The following is a 12,160-nucleotide window of genomic DNA, read 5'->3' as shown; positions in this document are numbered from 1 at the left end:
GCCAAAATTCGAACGGGCCGCGGGGTGGCGTCAGGGTATAATTATTGATCTGATTCTTTAGTAGGGTAATAAAATACTGTATGGAAGTCTCCAAGACCGAATTTCTGATACGATTCAATGGTTCGAACCATACTCAGTTTTTTCTCCGGCTCAGTGAACATACCCCTTTGGCAATAAAGACAAAATTTCAAACGGTCCCTGGGGAAGCGTCAAGGCATAATTATTGATCTGATTCAAACGTATGTTTATAAAATATTGTATGGAAGTCTCCAAGACCGAATTTCTGATCCGATTCAGTGGTTCGACCCATACTCAGTTTTTTCTCCGGCACGGTGAACATACCCCTTTCGCAATACAGACAAAATTTTGAACGGGCAACGGAGTGGCGTTAGGGCATAATCATTGATCCGATTCTATCGTGTGTTTATAAAATATTGTATGGAAGTCTCCTAGACCGAATTTCTGATCCGATTCAGTGGTTCGGCCCATACTCAGTTTTTTCTCTGTCTCGGTGAACATTCCTCTTTCGCAATACAAGCAAAATTTCCAACGGGCCACGGGGTGGCGTCACGGCATAATTATTGATCTGATTCTTTCGTAGGGTAATAAAATACTGTATGGAAGTCTCAAAGACCTAATTTGTGATCCGATTCAGTGGTTCGACCCATACTCAGTTTTTTGTCCGGCTCGGTGAACATATCCTTTTGGCAATACGGGCAAAATTTCGAACGGGCTGTGGGGTGGCGTCAGGGCATAATTGTTGATCCGATTCTTTCATAGGGTAATAAAATAATGTATGGAAGTCTCCAAGACCGAATTTCTGATATGATTAAGTGGTTCGACCCATACTCAGGTTTTTCTCCGGCTCGGTAAACATACCAATGTGGCAATACTGGTAAAATTTCGAACGGGCCCAGGGGTGGCGTCAGGGCATAATTATTGATCCAATTCGATCGTATGTTTATAAAATATTGTATGGAAGTCTTCTAGACGAATTATGATCCGATTCAGCGGTTTGACCCATACTCAGTTTTTTCTCCACTCGGTGAACATACCTCGTTGGCAATACTAGCAAAATTTCGAACGGGCCGCGAAGTGGCGTCCCGGAATAATTATTGATCCGATTCTTTCGTAGGGTAATAAAATATTGTATGGAAGTCTCCAAGACCGAATTTATGATCCGATTCAGTGGTTCGACCCATACTCAGTTTTTCTCCGGCTCAGTGAACATACCCCTTTGGCAATACTGCCAAAATTCGAACGGGCCGCGGGGTGGCGTCAGGGCATAATTATTGATCTGATTCTTTAGTAGGGTAATAAAATACTGTATGGAAGTCTCCAAGACCGAATTTCTGATCCGATTCAGTGGTTCGCTCCATACTCAGTTTTTTCTCCGGCTCAGTGAACATACCCCTTTGGCAATACAGGCAAAATTTCAAACGGGCCCCGGGGAAGCGTCAAGGCATAATTTTTGATTTGATTCAATCGTATGTTTAAAAAATATTGTATGGAAGTCTCCAAGACCGAATTTCTGATCCGATTCCGTGGTTCGACCCATACTCAGTTTTTTCTCCGGCACGGTGAACATACCCCTTTAGCAATACTAAAAAAATTTCGAACGATCCCCGGGGTGGCGCAAGGGCATAATTAGTGATCCGATTTTATCGAATGTTTATAAAATATTATATGAAAGTCTCAAAGACAAAATTTCTGATCCGATTCAGTGGTTCGAACCATACTCAGTTTTTTGTCCAGCTCGGTGAACATAACTCTTTGGCAATGCAGACAAAATTTCGAACGGGCAACGTAGTGGCGTTAGGGCATAATCATTGATCCGATTCTATCGTGTGTTTATAAAATATTGTATGGAAGTCTCCTAGACCGAATTTCTGATCCGATTCAGTGGTTCGACCCATACTCAGTTTTTTCTCCGGCTCGGTGAACATACCCCTTTCGCAATACAAGCAAAATTTCCAACGGGCCATGGGGTGGCGTCACGGCATAATTATTGATCTGATTCTTTCGTAGGTAATAAAATACTGTATGGAAGTCTCAAAGACCTAATTTGTGATCCGATTCAGTGGTTCGACCCATACTCGGTTTTTTGTCCGGCTCGGTGAACATACCCTTTTGGCAATAAGGGCAAAATTTCGAATTGGCTGCGTGGTGGCGTCAGGGCATAATTGTTGATCCGATTCTTTCTTAGGGTAATAAAATAATGTATGAAAGTCTCCAAGACCGAATTTCTGATATGATTAAAACTCAGGTTTTTCTCCGGCTCGGTAAACATACCCATGTGGCAATACTGGTAAAATTTCGAACGGGCCCAGGGATGGCGTCAGGGCATAATTATTGATCCGATTCTATCGTATGTTTATAAAATATTGTATGTAAGTGTCCAAGACTGAATTTCTGATCCGATTCAGTGGTTCGACTCATACTTAGTTTTTTCTCCGGCTCGGTGAACATACCCCTTTGGCAGTACTGGCAAAATTTCGAACGGGCCACTGGGTGGCAACAGGGCATAATTATTGATCTGATTCTTTCGTAGGGTAATAAAATATTGTATGGAAGTCACCAAGATCAAATTTCTGATCCGATTCAGTGGTTCGACCCATACTTATCTCTTTCTCCGGCTCGGCGAACATACCCCTTTGGCAATACTGGCAAAATTTTGAACTGGCCACGGGTTGGCGTCAGGGCATAATTATTGATCTGATTCTATCGTATATAAAATATTGTATGGAAGTCTCCAAGACCGAATTTCTGATCCGATTCAGTGGTTTGACCCATACTTAGTTTTTTCTCCGGCTCGGTGAACACACCCCTTTTGGCAATACTGGAAAAATTTCAAACGGGCCTCGGGTTGGTGTTAGGGCATAATTATTGTTCCGATTTTATCGTATGTTTATAAAATATTGTATGGAAGTCCTCAAGACCGAATTTCTGATCTGATTCAGTCGTACGACCCATACTCAGTTTTTTTCTCCGGCTCGGTGAACATACCCCTTTGGCAAAACTGGCAAAATTTCGAACGGGCACCAGGGTGGCGTCAGAGCATAATTATTGATCCGATTCTTTCGTATGTTTATAAAATATTGTATGGAAGTCTCCAAAACCGAATTTCTGATCCGATTCAGTGGTTCAATCCATACTCGGTTTTTTCTCCGGCTCGGTGAACCACCCCTTTGGCATTACTGGCAAAATTTCGAATGGGCCCCGGGGTGGTGTCAGGGCATTGTTATTGATCTGATTCTTTCGTATAGTCATAAAATATTGTATGGAAGTGTCCAAGACCGAATTTTTGATCCAATTCAGTTGTTCGACCAATACTCAGTATTTTCTCCAATTCGGTGAACATACCTTTTTGGCAATACTGGCAGAATTTGAACGGGCCCCGGGGTGGCGTCATGGCATAATTATTGATCCGATTATTTCGTAGGGTCATAAAATATTGTATGGAAGTCTCTAAGACAGAATTTCTGATCCGATTAAGTGGTTCGACCCATACTCAGTTTTTTCTCCGGCTCGGTGAACATACCCCCTTTGGCAATATTGGAAAAATTTCGAACGGGCCCAGGGGTGGCGTCAGAGCATAGTTATTGATCCGATTCTTTCGTATGTTTATAAAATATAGTATGGAAGTCTTTAAGACCGAATTTCTGATCCGATTCAGTGGTTCGATCCATACTCTGTTTTTTCTCCGGCTCGATAAAATGCATGACCATAAAATCAAATTATACCAAGGTCGTGTTTGTATATGTTTCATATCGTATTAGGATTTCCCACCCATACGAACAAATACTTTTTTTCATAAAGATATAAAATTACTTTTTTCAGTTAATATAATACTTTTTTTTCTCCGGCTCGGTGAACATACTTCATTTGGCAATACTGGCAAAATTTCGAACGGGCCCCGGGGTGGCGTCAGAGCATATTTATTGATCCGATTCTTTCGTATGTTTATAAAATATAGTATGGAAGTCTTTAAGACCGAATTTCTGATCCGATTTAGTGGTTCGATCCATACTCTGTTTTTTCTCGGCTCGATAAAATGCATGACCATAAAAATCATATTATACCAAGGTCGTGTTTGTATATGCTTCATATCGTATTAGGATTTCCCACCCATACGAACAAATACTTTTTTTCATAAAGATATAAAAATTACTTTTTTCAGTTAATATAATACTTTTTATTAAAGAAAATGTATATCGGTTTGAGTGATGGTTAGTTTCACTAATTCTTGCAATCATCATTTTGGTTGGATGATCAAGAGTTTTACCTTAGGTTTACTTAAATGTTTTTTCAGTTTAACGTCATGGGTTTAAATCAACTCATGAGTTAAATTCTCGAGTTTAAGCATGTCTAAAACACCATTAGATAAATTTGGACTCACAATATTAAACCCTATTAAAAACTTTTCAGGGGCTTAACCTGTGTTCGACATTATAAAAAATAAAAAAAGGTTTTACGGATTATTATTCAACTTTGGTTACTTTCACGGTTACTTTTATGTAGGTTTTTTCCATTTGTCTATCCACGTGTTCCAGTTTATATGGAAGAGAGAAGAGTATTATTTTAGGCCCCCACAAATGACAAGTACTTTCCAGTTGTTAACTATAATATTTTATGTCACATTGATCAAGATTAAATTCATATTTTTTAACTTTATTAAAAACAATCATTAGTTTTTCCCTCACACTTCGTAATCAAGGTTACTAAAAATTCCAATTCCAAATAATTTTTTGTTTTGTTAACATCATATCATCACAGTCTGTCAAAGATAAATGCAAGCATTGATCTTTATTATTTTGTTATTATTAGATACTATTTGGATTCTCAGTAATTATACAAAGCATATATTAATAGGAGATGTCTGATAATTAAAATTTTTGATTATTATTTTTTTATTTTCGAACGGTGACTTTCGCAGTTAATCTAGCACTACGCGACCAAGTCGCGCCCCACCACCCCACTCAGGCCAGCTATGTTGACATGATCAGGATCCTCGTTGGCGTCCAAGTTTGGCTTGGCGTTCCCGGTAAAATCCAGTTTGCTCACCCCGCCCGAAGGCACGACAGGTTTTTAATGCTCTGGAAAAATCCAGTCGGAATCAGTATTCGAACCCGGAACACCCGGGTCATCCATCATGTACCTGGACATTTGGGCAAACCCCATTTTAATATATTTTTTTATATTTCTCATTTTGTTTTAAATTTGTTCATTTGATGAAATTATTATTTGTAAATTTAATTTACCTAAGAATACCATAAAAGAAGAAGCTAACCACTATGGACAAACTCCCTTTAGTGTCACTACAATATTATTGACTTCCACTGTGGATAGACTCCCTTTAAGTTAAGGTCGTTAAGTCATGAGCATTATCAGTAAGAAAGCTTCTAACCTAAGTAAATAAGCATCTAATCTAGTGTTAAGACGGCGGGGTTTCTAGTAAATCATGGCAGCCACGACTTGTTGGATGTATACATAGGTGTTTAACGATGTGTTTTATACTAACGCATCGTCGGAGACAGATTGCGTTTGCATGTCGGATACCCTGCGTTAGCAAATGAAATGCATCGTCAGCGATGCATTATATTTCGGTAACACATCGCTATCAGCAGGAATATGGCTATCGGATTTGGCAACCAAGCGTTGACGATGAGATACCAAACGACCATAACACATTGGGGACGAGGAGATAGGGTGTTTAACACATCGGGGATGATGTGTTTCCGACCACGTGTCTTAACGTGATTGGTTGGTTAACTCATCGGTAGGACAACCTAACACATCGCCGACGATGCGATAGAAGAGGGACAAAACTGGGTTAAAGTTGGAATCTCTCTCTAAAAGTGGGTCATTTTGAGATTTTTTTTCCTTTATTTTTGGGTTAATCAGTGCCGTTATCGTAACGAACAGTAACTAATATCGTGTTGCTTTACTCATAAGATGTACTTGTGCCCAATACCGTTTTGACGTTTACAGATTTATGCATTTTATTTAGTATCGTTGTCATAACACGCTTAACCGCCCCCGATCAAATTTGCATAGCTGCGTATTTTGTTACCTTGTTCTATTTGAATGTTTTGATGATGTTTATATGGTTGTTTTCTCTCTTGGTTGGATGCTCATCGTGGTCCACTCCAAAGTGTGAATTTATAATTCAAAATGACAACATTTTAACCTAATATATAACAAAAACTATTATATAATGTAATAATACCATAAAAAGCAAAAAGAAAGACATTTAAGAAATAATTTTATAATAATTTATACAAAAACAATACATATATACAATTAAATAAATAAAGCTTTCCTCTAGCCACGTGTCATTCATTTAGCCCACCCTCACTCATCCATTCCCGCCTATGTCCACAATCCATTAAGAAACCATTAACCCGGCCCGATTCTAATTGTTACCACCAGATCTTTCAAACAAACCATAATTCATCCTTCATGTCCTCCTCACTGGTGTAATCAGGCTGTAGAATGTCTTCATCTCCGTTCGTCTCCTCTCCTGTGTTGCAGCCGCACCCACACCCGCCACCGCCATCGCCAACCCCGTTTTCTCACCGGATTCCACTTCTCCGGTGTTGCAGCACCCGCCACCGCCACCGCACCAGCCACCGCCACCGCCACCGCCGGTATGCTATTGTTTTTGCTTTCTGATTTGATTCGTTGTTCTTTAACTATTAATATAAACCTTAAATCGATTTGATTATGTATTTAGGCATTAATCGATTCCACTTCTCCGGTGTTGCAGCAGCATGTTCGGACCGCCGATATGCTATAGTTTTTGCTTTCTGATTTGATTCGTTGTTCTTTAACTATTAATATAAACCCTAAATCGATTTGATTATGTATTTAGGCATTAATCGATTCCACTTCTCCGGTGTTGCAGCAGCATGTTCAGACCGCCGGTATGTTATAGTTATTGCTTTCTCATTTGATTCGGTCTTCGTTAATTATTTATATAAACACTAAATTGATTTCATTATGTATTTAGGCATTAATCAATTCCACTTCTCCGGTGTTGCAGCAGCATGTTCGGAGCGCCGGTATGTTATAGTTGCTTTCTCATTTGATTTGGTGTACGTTAATTATTTATAGAAACACTAAATCGACTTCATTATGTACTTAGGCATTAATTGATTAATAAGCGTCATCTTCGCTGTTCGTTAGTTATTTATATAATTAAGTTAGATCAATTTATATTACTCTGTCATCAACTCGATTACATTCGCTGTTCGTTAAATTTATTTTATATAAACACTAAACTGATTTCATTATGTATTTAGGCATTAATCGATTCAACTTCTCCGGTGTTGCAGCAGCATGTTCGGACCGCCGGTATGTTATAGTTGCTTTCTCATTTGATTTGGTGTTCGTTAATTATTTATTCAAACACTAAATCGATTTCATTATGTACTTAGGCATTAATTGATTAATAAGCGTCATCTTCGGTGTTCGTTAGTTATTTATATAATTAAGTTAGATCAAGTTATTTGATATATTACTCTATTGCAGCACCCGCCACCGCCACCGCACCAGCCACCACCACCGCCAGTATGCTATAGTTTTTGCTTTCTGATTTGATTCGTTGTTCTTTAACTATTAATATAAACCCTAAATCGATTTGATTATGTATTTAGGCATTAATCGATTCCACTTCTCCGGTGTTGCAGCAGCATGTTCGGACCGCCGGTATGTTATAGTTGTTGCTTTCTCATTTGATTCGGTCTTCGTTAATTATTTATATAAACACTAAATTGATTTCATTATGTATTTAGACATTAATCGATTCCACTTCTCTGGTGTTGCAGCAGCATGTTCGGACCGCCGGTATGTTATAGTTGCTTTCTCATTTGATTTGGTGTTCGTTAATTATTTATATAAACACTAAATCGACTTCATTATCTACTTAGGCATTAATTGATTAATAAGCGTCATCTTCGGTGTTCGTTAGTTATTTATATAATTAAGTTAGATCAAGTTATATTACTCTGTCATCAACTTGAATACATTCGTTGTTCGTTAAATTTATTTTATATATACAATTTGTTAACTTGATTGATTTATGCTCAATCAAATTACTATGTTAAGTCTGGACTTTTAAAAAGAGAATCTTTTTTTGTAACATGAGATACGAAAAATTTATAAAAAAAAAATAGACATTCAAATAAATTATAATACACATTTTTTTTCGTAAAGACATTAAATTTATATTAATCATGACGAAAATTGAATACTTATGCAACTTAAAATTCAGACTAATATACGCTCATTCAATAATTCTTTAATTAGGTAAATTTATATTAAATATATAATTTTTTAGGTTGACTGATTTATGCTCAATCCATTATCTATGTTAACTTTTGACTTATATGAATATATATTTACCCCAATTTATAATTGCTTTAATTAAGGTCAAAATTTACTAACGTAAATCATGGGCACTGATTAATTTATAACTTTTAAATTTAATGTATTTTTGTTAACATAAAAGGAATAACTAAATAAAATCATGTGACAGAATAATTTTGATACCTTACGTAAGCCTATATGAAAACGTTTAACTAACTAATTTCAACTTTAAATAACATATATATGTAAACTGTTTGGCATATATATGAAAATATTCTGTTTGACTATGCTTTGTATTTAACACATTTCTAATACTTTTAATTACGGAAAATAATAACTAAGGAAAATCAAGGGCCCAGATTGGTTATTAACTTTTATATTTCTTCTATTTTTGTTAACATAAAAATAATATGTTTGCCATATATATCAAATTATTCTGTTTGCATTTGCTATATATTCTTTAATAACAATCCACCCTCATCACCATCGAAGTCGATCTAACTGCCATGGTAATTCAATTGTTCTCTCCCTTTAATTTATATATCTTATTACTTACGAAATACAACACCTTTTTTTAACAATGTCTCTAATACACAGAAACATGGAGCCAAAAAATTTGATCAAACTTAGGGAACTTGATGCTACCAAGACAAACTATACAATCAAAGTTCGAGTTGTTAGACTATGGAAAAAACCAAACAACAAGAACCCTAACGAAAATTTGGTCGATTGAAATGATTATAATGGATGAGGAGGTAAATATTTACCAAATTTTTTTTTCTTTTTATAATATTCAGCACTCTCAACTACATAAATTTTCAGGGAACAAAGATGCAGGCAAGCGTGTTCAAAACTTACTTTCCTAAGTTTGAAGAACATCTCCGAGAGAATGAGTGCTACTTCATTTTTAGGCCCACACAGGCCGACAATGACGCAAAAATCAAGCATGTGGACAATGGCCAGAAAATTTCTTTCCGTTGGCAAACAGACCTAAAAAAATGCACCACCTTCAAAGGCTCCAAGTATGGTTTTGAATTCACCAATTTTGGTTCCATTTTAAAAGACCCTCTACCTCAGTACACTAGACTCGGTTAGATACCGTATTATTTTATTTATTATTTACTCTTAATTGTTTAACACACATTAAAACTCTTAACGCTCTAACTTTATTTCACACTAGATATTATTGGATATGTTTACAAATGCTATGAGGTGGAGAAGAAACCGGTAAGAGGTGGCAAAGAAGCAATCAAGATGGAGATCAAATTAGAAGATCTGGAGTAAGCAACTCAAATTTTACTTTTTTTTTATTCATTTGCACTTAACTATATTTATGTTATCCATATCAACAATCTTACAGAGGTAGACACATCATATTAACCTTGTGGGAGGAATATTGTCAGCAAATGTTGAACTACATGGAAAATAAGCAACAGGCTCATGTTTTCCTAATTCTTCAATTCGGAAATCTGCATATATACGGACGTAAGTAAAAAATCATGTCATTATTTCATTGTACTTTAAATAACTAACGAATTTATGTTATTACAGATAACAGGACTGTTTCTAATGTTTATGATGCGACGCGGTTGTTTATGAATTCACCAATTGATGAAATCCTAGAATTTAAGAAAAGGTACATTGTTATTATATATGTTTAAAATAATTACCATTTATATTTACCTTTACTTTCTAATGGTAATACTATTATTGTAATGCTATAATTTAAAAATATAATCTGTAGAGCCCATTCTTCCATACCAAATTTGTGATCGTACAATTGTAATAGTATTATTTAAAAATTGATTCTGTTTTGATAAAAGCTATTATCAAAACACGGTAACACATGAAAATAGACCATCCACAAGTCTTGATTTTTTTATTAAAAGTTACCTACTCATTATAACAAATAATGTTTCATCACACCAGTTTCCTGTCTAACATTGGTGAAGAAACATCCTCTCATCGGTCCGTTGGTACCTCTATGGTCTCGTCACTGGAAGACGAATTTCTTAATGATATTGATTTCATCAACATTCGTGAAATTAACGAAATCAAAGAGGTATGTCATTGTTTTTTAAATTTTTTGTTTTTAGATTCATTGAAATATCATTATTATAATTCTCTTATTTCTGGATAGGTTAAATCCCTTATTGTTGTTGGTAAGATCAAAGCTCTATGCATTGAGAAATCATGGAATTATCGTAGTTGTGATTTATGTAAAAATGGAGTTGAAACCACAACCGTCAGAATTGATAAGGGAGAGAATCCAGCCGATTTTGAAGTGGCGAAGCAGTACAAATGTCTCAATGACAATTGCACTCAGACTATTGTATCATCTCCTATGATTAGGTTCTCAAATCTTTTAACTTTTTTTTTTTACAATATTAACCATGCTTTATCTTTTTAATTTATTTTAATCATATTTTTAAGATACAAGATCCCCATACGAGTCCAGGATTGCACAGGGACTGTGACTCTTACAATGTTTGAGCGGGAGGCTAACAAGCTTATAGGACGAATTGCTAAAGACGTGCTGGACGAACAGGAACAAGTAAACTTTTTGTCTTTTTTGAATCGTTTTATAATAACATTACTATAATAGTGAAATTCTATAACTTTTTATATTTGAAATTAAAACATTTGATGCTTTTCACAGTCGGCTGAATTTTTAACTCTTCCTGCTACCTTCAACGTTTTATTAGAAAGAAAGTTCGCCTTTAGGATCGAGATCAAGAACTATAATCTTGATAACAATGCTGAGTATTTTTCCATTACAAAACTGACTGAAGATCTAAACATTATTTCAAAGCTCGAAAAGAATTTCTATAATAATCAGGTAATTTGTTAATTTCTTCATTTATATATAATAAACCAGTCAAAACTGTACATGTAAAGCATGTGAGTTTACATACAAAATGAAGGTTGAAGATTCTGATTCGGTGAACCCAAGTAACTCAGAGTTGCCATTACAGACGGATGTTTCTTTGAAGGTTATCTACTATTTTTACTTATGTTTTCGCTATCTACTTAAATCAAACTAACTATATTGAACTTATAATTCCTGACTTTTTTATTATATAGGATTCTATTTCATGTACCGCTGACAATGGCACCCCGATTTCCAATAGCAATGAAAGTATGGGCACGGCTGCCAGTGTTGATTTGAAGCGTAATCTTGAAGATGTATACGACGTTGACGAGTCATCCGCTCTGTCATCAACTAAACAACAGAAGATTCACACAAAGGATTTGCGTGATGCAAATTGGAATGAGACGCTGTTGATTCCTAAAACCGAGAAGTAGTAGTCGGTTCCTATTTAATTTAAAAAACTTTCCTTTTTATTGTCTTTTTTTGCATGGTTTGCTGAGACTATGTTTCTTTATATTTTCTGTTTTGATTGTGTTGGGGATTTTTCTTTTTGTTTGACTACATGGAGATTCCTTTTTTTGAAAAAATTTTATGATTGGTTATTGCTATGTTTTTATGTGGTACATATGTTTTGCAAAACTTCAAATTAATATTATAGACAAATAATATTTCAATTCCTTAAAGTATAATTACAACAAAAAATATTCCAATTACTATTAATTAATTTTTTCATTAAAATACAATTCTACATTAGTAGGTATATGTATGACTTTAAAGTACCTACATGCAAAATTAAGATAAAATACGAAAAACTTTAACAAAATTTATATTTCTACAAAAAACTACCTACATGGATATTACTTTTTCATTGAAGTCATCAAATTTATATTTATGATGACAAAAATTCTATTTTTATAC

At 35.4% G+C, this 12,160-nt stretch overlaps 1 protein-coding gene across 1 annotated transcript; it reads left to right on the top strand.

The window, feature by feature from the left end:
• Nucleotides 1-9,104: 9,104 nt before the first annotated feature.
• LOC143627059 (replication protein A 70 kDa DNA-binding subunit B-like) lies at nucleotides 9,105-11,676 on the top strand. The gene is made up of 11 exons (XM_077096958.1): nucleotides 9,105-9,125; nucleotides 9,193-9,460; nucleotides 9,551-9,650; nucleotides 9,731-9,855; nucleotides 9,922-10,006; nucleotides 10,300-10,432; nucleotides 10,511-10,722; nucleotides 10,804-10,924; nucleotides 11,030-11,209; nucleotides 11,295-11,363; nucleotides 11,455-11,676. The coding sequence occupies exons 1-11, from the start codon at nucleotides 9,105-9,107 to the stop codon at nucleotides 11,674-11,676; spliced, it is 1,536 nt and encodes a 511-aa protein (XP_076953073.1).
• Nucleotides 11,677-12,160: the final 484 nt, after the last annotated feature.

This window comes from Bidens hawaiensis, unplaced genomic scaffold, assembly GCF_021521415.1.
Source record: "Bidens hawaiensis isolate Kalapana, Puna unplaced genomic scaffold, B.hawaiensis_p1.1 tig00004595_1, whole genome shotgun sequence".
Classification (NCBI taxonomy): domain Eukaryota; kingdom Viridiplantae; phylum Streptophyta; class Magnoliopsida; order Asterales; family Asteraceae; genus Bidens; species Bidens hawaiensis.
The sequence above is the reverse complement of the archived record's forward strand: the minus strand, read 5'-3'. Positions and strand labels throughout refer to the sequence as shown.